The sequence below is a fragment of the Elaeis guineensis genome, chromosome 12, assembly GCF_000442705.2.
Source record: "Elaeis guineensis isolate ETL-2024a chromosome 12, EG11, whole genome shotgun sequence".
Lineage (NCBI taxonomy): Eukaryota > Viridiplantae > Streptophyta > Magnoliopsida > Arecales > Arecaceae > Elaeis > Elaeis guineensis.
In genome coordinates, this window is record NC_026004.2 from 8,778,913 (window position 1) to 8,793,600 (window position 14,688).

A 14,688-nucleotide genomic window follows, 5' to 3' on the forward strand; every position below is an offset into this window, starting at 1 on the left:
CTTTTTCCTTGGCCGCCGGCGATAGAGGGCCGGCGGCGGGCCCGCGCGCCCCGATGGCCGCCCCCCACGGCGGGCCTCGGCCCTCCCCTTCCCTTGGCCGGCCCCCTCCTCTCCCTCTTTTTTCTTGGCCGCCGGCGACAGACTGCCGACGGCGGGCCCGCGTGCCCCGGCGGCAGGCCCCGGCCCTCCCCTTCCCTTGGCTGGCCCCCTCTTCTCTCCCTCTCTCCCTCTTCTCTCCCTCTTCCTCTCTCTCTCCCTCTTTTTCCTTGACCGTCGGCGACAAACGGCCGGCGGCGGGCTCGCGCGCCCCGACGATGGCTCCCCACGACGGGCCCCGACCCTCCCCTTCCCTTGGCCGGCCCCCTCTTCTCTCTCTCTTCCTCTCTCTCCCTCTTCTCTCCCTCTTCCTCTCTCTCCTCCCTCTTTTTCCTTGGCCGCCGGCGACAGAGGGCCGGCGGCAGGCCCGTGCGCCCCGACGGCGGCCCCGCGGTGGCCCCCCGACGATGGGCCGCGGCGGGCCGACGGCGGCTCCCCAGCGACGGCCCCCGGTGGCGGGCCTGCGGCGGCCCTCCGGTGGCGGGCCCGTGCGGCCCTGCGGTGCCCTTCTATTTCGATCCACGGCGGTGGGCCCCGACGACGGGCCCCGACGGCGGACCCCGACGACGGGCCGCGGCGGGCCCCGACGGTGGGCCCCGGCAGCGAGCCCCGACGGCGGCCCCTCGGCGGTCGGCCCTGCGGGGGCCCGTTGCCCTCGGGGTGCGGTGGCCCCCCAACGGTGGCCCCGCAGCGGCCCTCCGATGGCGGGCCCGTGTGGCCCTGTGGTGCCCTTCTATTTTCATTTTTTTGTTTTTTATTTTTATTTCATTATTTTTTATTTTTATCTCATTAGATTCAGATTTATTTTAAAATTCGATTCGATCATAATTTAAAAATTTTAAAATATATTGCATTTCATGAAAACGTAGACCTGTCAGTTGACCAATGTAGGATATTCTATGATATCCGTATAAAATATATATTTGATTATATATTTTTGTATGGGTATCATAAAATATATACATTAGTTAATTGATTGTCCATTGGACAGTTTGGGAATTGCATTTAATTCTATAGGTAATTATATTATTCGAATGATATGCGGAAGGTTCGAGAGAAATTTCGGACAGTATTTTTTTTTAGTTTTCTCACACATTTTCAGTCGTGTGGGGAGAACAAGAAAAAATACTGCCAAAATTTTTTTCGATCTCTTTTGCGTATCATTTGATTAATGTAATTAACTTGTAGAATTAATGCACTTCCTGAATGGGATAGGATTTATCTGTACCTATTTATTGATGATATGATGCATTTATCATGTAAATCTTTTAAAATGATAAAATAATTAGTAATACTAAATATTTTAATTTTGTCATAGATTTCTTTGAGAAAATGACCAGTACTCGAGTTCGTGTACTATTGTATTATGATGGCATGATACAGAATGATGAAACTGATATGCAGTACAATCACCCTGCAAATCGAATGATTAGAGTATCTTCATCATTATCACGTCAAGAATTATTGGACTATTTATACACCAGTATTCCTGTAGACAAAGAAAAATATGAAATAAAATTGAAATGAAAATCTTCTAATTTGTCGGGACAGTTAATGCAGAGCAATTATATCTTAGTTCCAATTGATGACGATGAAGATGTTGAAGAAATGCTGACCTTTCCTTTAAAATATTCAGAATATCGATTTTTAGAATTATATATTGAAAAGGAAGATGTACCGAGCTTTGAGTACTATAATCGGCTTTTAACTCAAGCGGACAATAATGTTGGGCCTTCCTCACCTTTCGTAACTCCTATGGTACAAACCGATCGTATTCAGATCGTATTTGCAGAACAACATTCCACTACTGTCGGCCCTAGTTGTCCAATTATTCAGAGTCCTATGGTGACTTCTCCTGTATCTTCTGCTATGGTGACTTCTCCTTTGCTAGAAGTAGTGGTAAGTGCGGGAGACGACACTCTTATAGGGAACAATGACTGGGTAGTCAGTGGAATAAATTCTGATAATCTAGGCTTTGAGTCAGATGAAAGCGAAGATGAAGATTATTAGATGGATGAGGACAGTAGTAGTAATGATGATGATGGTGAAGATGAGAATGATGATGAAGATGTTCAGGCTAATATTAATATGGGAGAACCTCAACCTTATTTGCACGAACTTTCATAATTTTTTAATGATATAAATTTAGATGATAGTGGTTGTATTAGTGCTGGTCGAAGATTGAACTCTGACTATCAGTTTTGGGACTCCTCGATGACTGAATTTTCTAAAGGTCTAATGTTTGAGAGTAAAGATTATGTAAGGAGAGCTGTTAATCTTTATCATATTATGAAGCATCGGATATACAATGTAGTTCAGTTGCATTCGAAATTATGGTCCATACGATGTGCATCATTAGATAATGTTCAAAATTATAAATGGAGGCTTTGTGCTGCATTGTTGAAAACTTATGGATATTTTCAAATCACAAAATATGAGGATCCTCACACTTGTTTGTTTACGGAGTTGAGTCGAGACCACAAACATATCAGTGGAAGAATGATTAGTACACTAGTCTGACATATTATTGAGAAAGATCTTGATGTTAAAGTTGAGGTTATTGTGGCAACTGTTAATGATCAATTTCAATATACAGTGTCATATAGAAAAGCATGGTGTGGAAAGCAGAAAGCATTGGTTGATATTTATGGAGAATGAGAGCCGTCTTATGCTAAATTACCCTATTATATGGCTGCACTTCAACATTTAAATCTCGGTACAGTTGTTTTATGGAATTTTTTTCAAACTGTGACTTTCAATATCCGAGTTTTAAATTATATTTTCTGAGCTTTCAAACCATCTATCTAGGGTTTTACGCACTGCCGTCCTATAATTAGCATTGATGGCATGCACTTGTATGAAAAGTTTAAAGGTAAAATATTAATTGTAATAGAAATTGATACAGAGAATGGGATATTTCTATTAGCGTATGCAATTATAGATGAGGAGACGACTGTAAGTTGGAGTTAGTTTCTTTTCCAGCTCAGAACACATATCGTCAAAGATAGAAATGAAATATGCTTAATTTCTGACAGGCATCCAGGTATATTAAATGCCATCGCAGATGAGTCTATTAGATAGAGTCCACTACGTACCTATCACCGATACTGCTTAAGACATATCTGCAGTAATTTCAATACTCATTTTAAAAATGTGCAGCTGAAAAGAGCACTCATCAAGTTCGCAAGTTTAACTTTATCATGGATAGGATCAGAACAGTGAATGAAGAGGCTTGGAACTGGTTGTCCGAGATAGAAAAGGAGAAATAGACGTTGGCACATGATGATGGCCTGTGCTATGGTGTCTTAACTACAAATTTATCGAAGATTTTTAACAGTATTTTACGAGAAGCTAGAAATGTGCCAATTACAGCTTGTGTTCAAATGACATTTTATCGTCTTATGAAATACTTCAATACAAAGCATGTCCGAGCTTTGAGATATGTAGAGGAGAATCTAAATAATTTTTTTACTCCTCATGTTGTAATTAAAATTACTGAAGATCAAGTTAAAGCTAACCAGCACCGAATAACAGCATTCAACCTTCAAAGAGGTATATATGAAGTGCTTACGAGGAGAGCAAGTGTAGGGTTACGAGGTGGAAAAATTTTTTATACTGTTACTTTAGCTGAAAAAAATATTCTTGTGGAAAGTGGAGCATGTACAAATATCAATGTTCTCATATTTTAGCTATGTGTCAAAAAATTGCTATACATTTTAGTGATTTTGTGGATGATGCATATACAATTACAGCATATATGAATGCTTGGAGCGGTGACTTTAATCCATTACCACATGAAGATTATTGGATGCATACACGTATGTTCAAATGTATTCCTGATCATCATCATTTGAGATCCAAGCAGAAAGGTAGACCAAAATCAACAAGACTACGAAATGAGATGGATGATAGGCAAATAAGAAGTAAGAACTACTGTGGCATTTGTAAGGAACAGGGTCATGACCGCCGCCGCTGTCCTAGGATACTTCAACACACTTCAACTTCAAGCAGTGGAAGAAATTAAAGGCTCCGAAGATGTATTTTCATCATTATTTTATGTATTTCTGTGAGATTGTATTTGAATATACGTGTTTAATATCCTGAGATGAACTGAATTTTGTGTTTAAGTTGTATTGTGTGATAATATTGTGTTTAAAATATATTTCTAATAAAATAAATGGCTATCATATTTTTTATTTTTTAATACACTTGTGATAATATCATTATTTTAGATTCATTAGCGTATTATGACTTACGATCTGCGGTATCTCGATTCTCGAGACAGCAGTATTCTTACATTGCAGGAGCATCATCGATCACAAACTATTTTAGATGGCGACGTAAGCATTCCAATCCTATTTACTATTTAATTTTTTTTAAAAAAAATTATATACATTATCTAATTATTATATTTTATTGCAGGAGTACAGACACCTTCGTCTACGACGATCCGATACTGACTTCTGGAGGACAGAGGACATTCCACATAGAGTGCTGGATTATTTACGATATCTTGGATTTTATGGAGTATATCAGATTGGTCATATACAGATGGACGTTGGTCTTATTACTATTTTGCTTGAGAGATGGCGTCTAGAGACACACACATTTCATCTTCCATTTGGTGAGGCGACCATCACTTTACAGGATATCAGCATCTTTACTGGACTATCAGTTGATGGCGATCCAGTTATCGAAGTTGATCCCACGCTTACCATTCCGGAGTGGCAGGCTTTGTGCTTGCGATTACTAGGGTTTGAGCCCGATACATACTTTTTCGATCATTCACGACTCAGGATTGAGTGTTTGGATGATCGTTATCGATATTTTCATATTACGGATGATGCACCAGAGGAGATGGTGCAGCAGTATGTTAGAGGTCAGGTGCTGCGGTTATTAAGTGGTGTCCTGTTACCTGATACTTCATCGAATAAGATGAAGTTGATGTGTTTGCCATTATTAGAGGATTTAGACTTCGCTTGTAGACTCAGTTAGGGCAGTGCAGTACTAGCTTGCCTGTACAGAGCTATGTGTCGGGGTTCTTATACTGATCAGAGCGAGATTGGTGGTTATCTTGTATTATTACAGGTATGTGAATTAAAAATTTTTATTTTTAATATTTAATTATATTTCAAACATTGGATATATCATGTATGATTTTTTTAAAATTTGCAGATTTGGGTATGGGAGCGTATGCTGACTATCAGTCTATTACGACGACAATTGCTCGAGATGCCATCAGAGTAGCATGATCCTGATGTTCCATTCAGACTAGATGGATCATTGGGATATAGGTATAAAAATATTATTTTTTTATTTAAAATTTACTGTTTTAAATTTGATAAAATTTATTTAACATGAGTAGATTGTAAAACAGATGGAACGTTGCATTCAACGTTCATCACGTATCGACGAGAGTGGCACGGGTTTATAGGTGCCAGTTGGATACATTAGTTGATACATATAAATGGATAAATTTTGAATTTTTTATAAATATCATTTTACAGTATTCATAATTTATTAAAATTTTAGCTTACTAATTTTTTTTATTTTAATTCTATCAGTTTTTGTGGAAGCCATATACAGATGAGATTTTGGCTATATTGCTGCAGATGTGTACAGTTGGACATGACATATGGACTGCTAGGATGTCACTTATTTATTTTGATATGGTAGAGTGACATCTTTCTGATCGTGTTCTGCGGCAGTTTGGTCAGATTCAGGGTATCCCAGAGCAATATGATACCAGCCAGGGAACTTCATCATATTGATCGATGAGGGAGAGCTCGTATTGACTGGTGTATCAGACATGCAGAGTACATCGATATTTGGGATGCACGTCGAGATCACATTATTCATGATGATCATATTTTGAGAGGTCGTTCATATACCGATGACTACATGGCTTGATTTTTTAGCATTACAGTGCGAGTCATTGGACAGTCTCGATATGCAGTTTCCAGATACGAGGATGAGAGTTCTGTTATGCGTCTTTTGATAAGACTACGAAAATTAGTTTATGTTGTTTATGTTATATTTTTGTTTTATATTTTACAGTATATTGACTGTTTTATTTTTATTTTGCAGACTGATTCTATGTCGGATCTTGTGTTGGATGCTCATCGTGCTTTATCTACGACTGATGAGGATGAACGGATTCGAATACTGCGTGAGATAGAGAGAACAAGTTTCGAAACATCGATGGCGATTGATGTTGATCCATATAGCTGTGCACCTTGGTATGGAGCAGCCGATGCATCAGATATGAGATATACGCCGTCACCATATGTTCCACATATGCCATCACCGCATATTCCGCAGATGTCATCACTAGATGCTGCACAGATGCCACTGTCTTTTGATCCACAGATGACAGCGCCTTCTTCTTCCTACATTCTCCAGATGACATCACCGGGTATCAGTTGGCCACATGAGTATGATACTTTCTTTTCAGACCCATCCGTGTATCCAGATGAGAGGGTTGAGCGGGTCGCTCAGTCCGTAGATGATCCGACAGCATCAGTTATTTCTGAGCAGCATGACCAGCAGACCTCCTCCATTGATATAGGGGAGGAGCCATCACAGCAGGAGCAGGAGCAGCCGTTGAGGACATTCCTGAGAAGGTCCAAGCGACCATGGGCACCACGACGTCCTTGTGGGACTTAGTCTTTTCTGGATTTATACTTAGTATTTTTGAAACTTTTATTATACTATTTTTTGTACGCTTGATATTTTTATTCTATTTAATATTATTAATTATTAATTATATTTTATATTATTTAATTTCAAGTGATCGGATATTATGCTTTGTGGATATGGATACACATACTCTAATGTGTCTCAGAACATTAGGAGAGAAAAAGTTATGCTAAAAGGGCTATAAAAATTATAACATAAATAATAATAATATATCAAATAATTTAATTATGAGATGAATCAGACCGCACTGGTACATCTCGATCTGGTACGAGTACGAACAACTACGTACGGTGCAGTATGAAAAAAAATTAATTAATTTAAAATAAAAAAAAGTAATTTGAAATGATGTTTCTTATTTGAATTAAAATTAAAATTTTTATTTTTTTAAATTTAAAATTATAATTTTTTTTTCATTTTTTTAATGATATTTTTTATTTTTTTAATTTTTTAAGATTTTTTTGGGATATTTTTTTAAAAAAATAATTTTAAATTAGAAAAATAATTTAAATTTATATTTTTTATTTGAATTAATATTTGTATTTTTATTTTTCAAAATTTAAAATTATAATTTTTATTTTTTTCTCATTTTTTACTTCTTTGTTTGAAATATTTTTTAAAAAAATAATTTGAAATAGGAAAAGTAATTTGAAATGATATTTTTTATTTTAATTAAAATTAAAAATTTTATTTTCTTAAATTAAAAATTATAATTTTTATTTTTTTCTCATTTTTTTAAATATTTTGCTTTTTTAAGGTACTTTTTTTTAAATTTTTTATTTTTTTTGATATTTTTTTAAAAAAAAATTTGAAATGGGGAAAGTAATTTGAAATGATGGTTTTTATTTGAATTAAAATTAAAATTTTTATTTTTTTAAATTCAAAATTATAATTTTTATTTTTTTTCATTTCTTTTTCATTTTTTTATGGTATTTTTTAATTTTTTAATTTTTTAAGATTTCTTTTTGAGATATTTTTTTAAAAAAATTAATTTTAAATGGACAAAATAATTTAAAATTATCTTTTTTATTTGAATTAAAATTAAAATTTTTATTCTTTAAAATTCATTCAAAATTATAATTTTTATATTTTTTTTCTTTTTTTATGATTTTTTTTAAAAAAAATTAATTTGAAAAGGAGATTGTAATTTGAAATGATGATTTTTATTTGAATTAAAATTAAAATTTCTATTTTTCTAAAATTTAGAATTATAATTTCTATTTCTTTTCAATTTTTTTATGGTATTTTTAATTTTTTTTACATCAATTTTTTTCAGATATTTTTTTAAAAAGATAATTTGAAATGGAGATACTAATTTTAAATGATAATTTTTATTTTTATCAAAATTAAAATTTTTATTTTTTTATAAATTTAAATTTTTTATTTTTTTCTATTTTTTATCATTTTTTCTCTTTTTTTTGGAAAAAAATTAAAATCGCTAAATAATATGACATTTTTAAAAATGCTATTTGGAGTGGTGTTTTTAAAAATGTCATATTATTTGATGATTTTATTTTTTTATTTTTGACGTCGTCTATGTGAAAAATGGGGGATGACATGGCGATGATAAAACGTCATTCAAAATGACGTTTTATCATTTTTACATCAATCTGATAAATAAATTAAAAATTAAATTATTTATATAAATAAATTTTTTTTATATTAATTAGGAAAAGCACGCCACAACCTTAACTTCACCTACCTTAATTTCCGACGCAAGAGCATCAATAACGAGACTTGTGGTGGCATTCTTAAAGCTAATGACCAACTTCCTCACTCCCTTCGCACGCCATAATTGAGAGCCACCACTTCTTCAGAAGAAAATTCCTTCCAAACTCTTTCGTTTTTGTCCTTCAATTTCATTTTTGGCTTTGAAGGCCATATGTCATCCATAAAAATATAAACTTCATTTCGAAAGTGCAATATAAGTAAACTGAAAGGGCACGTACGAGATATATGCCTTTTTCCATTGTCTATGTAGTGCATAAGTGACAACAAGATCATATTATTAATCGATTAAAAGGTTAGCAGCCGAATTGTGAGAAATTAAAGTTCAGAATTTAGGTTAAATTGAGTCATAAAGTTTTGAATTTTTGTTGATTTAAGCCTATTAAAAACTATTAAAATACATGGTATGTGATTTTTAGATATTTTAGTGGCATAGATTATAGATCTTTCATTTAATAGTCTCATTTTTGAAAAGTATGGATTCCCTTCTCTTGTGGTGGGCATAATCCACGCATAATGCCATCCATCAATTGCATTGTAGGAAGAAGTTATTTATTTATTTTTTCACCTCATGGTTTGCATGTATAGTATGTTTATTATATGAATGCTGGAAAGCACGCAATAGGTATTCCAACCAATTGTTTTAATCAAAATCAAGATATAGATGTACATCAAGTATAGTACAATATGTACAAGTCAAAGTAACAGTGTTATGGTTCTTTAATCACTTGTTTTCTTTATCTTTCTTTGGTGCTAAGTCTTAATGAGATATACCAGTCATGTCCTTGTATCATAGCACACCTCTGTATCTCCTCATAACTGATATGTCAATATATTACGTGTAGGAACTTGATACCCTCTTAATATGTCTTAATATACAAGTAGTAGTTGTTTCATAAATTTAAACCCTCATAATTTTATAGTTATAAATGAAATTTATAAGCCTTAAGATCATGTTTTGTACTGCACCTTCTTCAGAATAATCATTGATATCTTACATCTCCATTTGCTAGCGGAAACCAAGCACAAGGACCTAAAGATTGAATCCTTTTTTTAACTAAAACCACTTGGCCAATAACACCACATGAAACTAAAAAGCTTATCGCTAAGTTGTCTGGTAGCACTCAAGTGAGTAGTTAGTGGACCTCTATGGGAGGCTGGAGGTCACCAGCCAACGCAGCACCTCAAATGTAACCCTTACCACTCGTTCTCGCCTCCCCTTTCAGATGCTAAGCATCTATCATTGCCCCTTTTTCTAAAATATCATATTATGTTCTTTCTCTCTTTTTTTCTTCTCATCAACATAGTTGTGCACAGCATCCCTACACATCAATCGCCACGGTGGGCATATAATAGATAAGATCCAAAAAGATATATTTATTGATATGATGCATAATTATGTGATGCATATGATGCAGGATATAATCTCTCCATGGATTCATGCTAATAAATCTCTTTTAAAAAGTGGACCTCATGATGTGGTGCACTCAACCTAGGTCAAACCCTACTTATAATTATTCCTATATTCCATTCCCCCAATCACTACATCAGAATTTAAGCTCTGCCTTCCGTTTGCTCCACTTGCGCTCTCTTAGATGGATTTTAAAAATAAAGGGTATCTTTGGCAGAAAATAACTTCGTCGCGCAACCATATTACCAACACTAATCCATCGCCACGTTTGCTGTAGGGTTTGGTGCCGCCCCTTTGGTTAATCCAATCACTTCATGCCATATGGCGTGAACGCATCGGGTAACAGTGTTGGGCCCAAAGAAATATGATGACTCGATAACAAAAGAAATTTGGCGACAGCGATGGCCACTGACTTCTGGGTGCCGTGGTCACACGAGGCGGCCACTCGATCCGTGAAAGAATTCCCACGTGAATGGGACGTTTGTGGTGCCTGTGCCGGTGGACCCCCAAAAAATGGGCCATAGTTGAAGTTCATCAAAACAACGGCCAAGATCGTCGAGATAGTCACCAACACTCAATCAACGGTCAAACTTGGTCTCTACAAAAATTTTGGTATGTGTATAAGACTCCCACCGGCACCGACGCTGTCGTATTTGGCTGCCGCGAGGTCAGGGGGCTTTTGTGTTTTTTACGCTTAAACATTGCCAGCCCACGGGAAAAGAAATCCATCCCAAAACCGCTCATCTCCTCTTCCTCCCCTGTTTCTCCCTTCCTCTCTCCGTCCCCGTTCCCCAACCTCCCAAATCCTAACCCAACCTTTGTTTGTCCCGGCTTATTGGGATTCCGTGGCTGTTTCCTTGACTGAGGAGCGGCGGAGGACGGATCGGGCCCGGGAATTCGCCTTCTTCTTGCCCGGATTTGGTGAAGAAGGCGGCGAGGGGTCTCGATCTACGATGGGATCCAATGCGATCGAGGACTACTGGATCGATGCCGGAGGGTCGGATGGTGAATTGCGCTGCGCGCTGGAGAGCTTCTGTGAGATGGCTCCGACCGCAGGGTATGAGAACGAAATCTTCTTCGAGTTTTTTACGTTATCTTTTTTTTTTTTGCGGGGGGGGGGGGGGTGGGTGGTGTTCGGTGCATTGCTGTGTTATGAGGATTCGAATAAGAGCAGGCACCGATCACGCCTGGGAGATAAATACTATTGAGGCCATTGTCGTGCTCCGCTGAGTTGGTTCGAGCTCACCCCAAGATCTTGGAAGATTGGAGTTTCTTGTGATATGATCTTATTTATTTTGATAATTTATGTGTTTTAATGATTACGATGAAAATTGTGGCAGAGTGGGGATTGAAGAGGCCTACAGAGATGTTTGCGGGCTTGAGCAGACTAGCTCGAGGAAGAGGTACAATTTTTTTATTGAACTTAATGCTATATGATGGATATATGAAGCATTTAAACTGCAAAATGCCCTGCTTTTCAAGTGAATTCTTCATGATTTTATGTCTCTTTCTGTTCTGTGATGTATTTGTTGGTCGTGCATGGTGGTTTTGTGCAATTGAAGAGGTATTTAAAGTAACTGGTTTGATTGATTTTATTCTGTTGGTAAATGGGAATTGCTGATTGTATTTGTCAATTTTATTGATGCATTGTTTTTGCTCAACTAATTGATAGAAAAAATTCACAATGAAGAGAAGGATCATCTGTTTGGTTGGGTTAAGAAGGGAAAAGACAGATGAATAAAAATGGGGAAAAAACTCATCACACTAAAGAACTTTTCGGGTTTAGTTTTAGTCACTAGTATCTTCCACTTAATCATTCTGCTTGTTTGGCTCCTCTTATATCAGTCGTGGTTTGCTCTCTGCAAAACCTGATAATTTATTCCTCTGAATCATATGCTGTATTTGCAATTCTCTGCTTCACTAGCTTGGCTTGTTCCTTGAAGTAATGGCTTTACTATCTGCATGGATCCATCTGTACGGTTCATGATAAATCCACTTCTTTACAATTATCTTTAATATGAGAGAGGTTTTAAAAATGCCGAATCTTTTTTAAAGCGGAGCAAAGCAATATAGTTAACTTTATATTTTATACAAGGTCATGACTGATATTTGGGAATATATGCTAGGCGCTTATGATTGTTTGATCTTTCAACCAAGTACTGCTTAGGATGAAAGATGATAGTTTAAGTCATGTTCTTGAAGAGGTAACATGAGTAACAAAATTATGTTAACACCAAAAAGAGGAAAAAAGTATGAAACTTATTTAAGAGTATTTAAATTTTTACTATGTTTTTTACGGAAAAAAGAAAAAGTATCAGGTAAAGTCCTCATTGTGTTAAGAACTAAGCATGTTGATCAGTCAGAAAGCCTTGGTGGTAGTTTGTCATGATAAAAAGAAGTGGGCTTTATGTTTTGCGAAATTGTTTTGATGTGCAGAAAGTCAAATTTTATACTTGCATGTATTGATAAATTAATGACCAAACCTCTATAATTTAGCTTTTTCTTTTTTATAAAAAAAAAATCTTACTCTTGATAGAAAGCATTCTAATCACTTCTTGATCATTTCTTAAAGTAATGCATGATACTATATCATTTTCTATTTTTGCTTTCTCAAAATTGCACAAGCACATCATATTTTTATTACTTCTATTTATAAATGTTCTGCATCATGTATTTTGATCCAACTCCTAATCCAATTTGCACCATTGTATTTGATATAAATTAAAGGCATGACCCATTTTCAAATTTCTAATTTGTAGGGAGGATAGGAAAAACTCACATTCTCTCAATTTTGCAGGATAAGAGATGAATCATGTGCAGGACCCAAGTCTAAAGCATGCCGTGAGAAGATGCGGCGTGATAAGCTAAATGATAGGTACTCAGTCAATCACACTAAAACAAAAAATGTGACAGTGCTAGAAATTTAGTGGGTAAATAGGTTTTTATGCTTCCATTATTCACTTCTTGCCTATCATTGTTTAATTAACTTTCATTTTTCACATTTTAGGTTTTTGGAATTAAGTTCCATCCTTGATCCTGGTAGGCCTCCTAAGTTTGAGAAATCCAGTATTCTAAGTGATGCAGCTCGTCTATTGGTACAGTTGAGAAGTGAAGCACAGCAACTTAAGGAATCAAATGAAAAGCTTCAAGAAGCAATTAAAGATCTAAAGGTCTCAACTTGGTTTATTCTCCTTCTATGGACATTTGCAGCTTGTGATAATCAACTTAAATTTCATGATAATATGTTATAATATGTTTTTCTTGTGATGAAATATAGTTGTCAAGTTTGCCTTGTTTATCGTGTACGGGTGAAGGAAATGACATGAGAAAAGGAGTGGATGTACCATATTGGTCATCCGTTGGAATATATATTGCTTCCACTACTGAATGAGTAGTAGATTTATCATTGAATAATTTCTTTCCAGAAAAATCAATGTGCTTGTAGTGGGACTTTTCTCAACTCTAAGATTACAATGGTCTTCATCAGTAAAGCATGATATTGCCACAGCAAGCATCCTTATTTAATTCTGTTGATATATGAATAACAAAACCTAATTCATGATAATGTCTTAGCAATAAAAGATACCAAGTATATGAACTGTGGCATATAAGATAGGTCTGCAAAAGACAAAGACTATATGTTAATAGATGATAAATCAAATTCTGTTCTGGAATATATGACCAATTCATCTTGAAATACATAAGAAATTCTGGTTTCTGTAGACAGATTGTACAGCTGATCCTTTTAACACTATGTTATGCATGCATTTTCTCTGGTGTTTAGGTGGAGAAGAATGAACTTCGAGAGGAGAAGATGAAGTTGAAGGCAGATAAGGAGAGATTAGACCAACAAGTCAAGGCCATGAGTGTGCCTCCAGCAGGATTTATGCCCCATCCAATTGCATTCCATCCTGCTACTGCCACTGCTGCATTTGCTCCACATGGTCACACCCCGGCAAACAAAGTTGCCCCATTTACTGCCTTCCCTGGTGTAGCCATGTGGCAATGGTTGCCTCCTGCAGTCGTGGATACCACACAAGACACCAAGCTTTGGCCTCCCAATGCATAGACACTCAAAATGCAGCAACCGCATCTTTTTGCTGACCCTTCTTTTATTAAAATTCACTTATGCTGAATTTAAGTGTATATAGTCTGATTGGAGCACATGTGGTCCGCTTCTGGTGTGGTTATTATGCGGCAATGCTAAAGGGTTGCCTGACATTTTGACTGATTTATGAATTTGCAAGGATTGTGCTTGTTTGAGTATTTCGAAACCCAATATAGTACATTGTGTTTCAGCTCTAATACTTCACGAATGGGAGCTTTGCTCAGAACCAGACCTTTTATCGAAGTACCAGTCAAATGTTTGAACTCTTACATGGTCCGTCTGACAAGTATATAGCCGTGTTTGTCTTGATGTCACCTTTTTCAAACTACCGAGTTGCTAAAAGTTTAGCTCAGATGTTTTTTGTTTTATTTAAATATCTTTTACTACAACAATTAGTTCATAGATTTGTGTCTCCTTGCTGGTACTAAATTTCTAGCTTGTTAACAGTGTTTAGCACTAGTTTCGTCTCCAGACCAGATCGTTGCATCTATCGTTGCTGTGGCGTGAAGCAACTTTAGATAAGGTATGTTATACCCTTGTAGTCTTGTTCCTACATACAGATATTGTCAATCTGTAGTAATTTCATAGGTTCTTCTTGACAGTAAATAACCCGTTAGTATTGCTAGCTTAAGGTAGCTGTTGTTGGATC

General features: G+C 36.2%; 1 protein-coding gene across 1 annotated transcript; it reads left to right on the top strand.

The window, feature by feature from the left end:
* Window positions 1–10,614: 10,614 nt before the first annotated feature.
* LOC105055398 (transcription factor bHLH115) lies at window positions 10,615–14,197 on the top strand. The gene is made up of 5 exons (XM_010937189.3): window positions 10,615–10,988; window positions 11,272–11,334; window positions 12,729–12,806; window positions 12,939–13,101; window positions 13,716–14,197. The coding sequence occupies exons 1-5, from the start codon at window positions 10,885–10,887 to the stop codon at window positions 13,998–14,000; spliced, it is 693 nt and encodes a 230-aa protein (XP_010935491.1). The 5' UTR covers window positions 10,615–10,884; the 3' UTR covers window positions 14,001–14,197.
* Window positions 14,198–14,688: the final 491 nt, after the last annotated feature.

Excerpts from the sequence above, each read along its gene's own strand:
- LOC105055398 (XM_010937189.3), top strand. The coding sequence starts at position 10,885 with ATGGGATCCAATGCGATCGAGGACTACTGGATCGATGCCGGAGGGTCG. Across the intron at positions 11,335-12,728 it reads CAGACTAGCTCGAGGAAGAG|GATAAGAGATGAATCATGTG; the intron begins GTACAATTTTTT and ends TCAATTTTGCAG. Across the intron at positions 13,102-13,715 it reads AAGCAATTAAAGATCTAAAG|GTGGAGAAGAATGAACTTCG; the intron begins GTCTCAACTTGG and ends TCTGGTGTTTAG.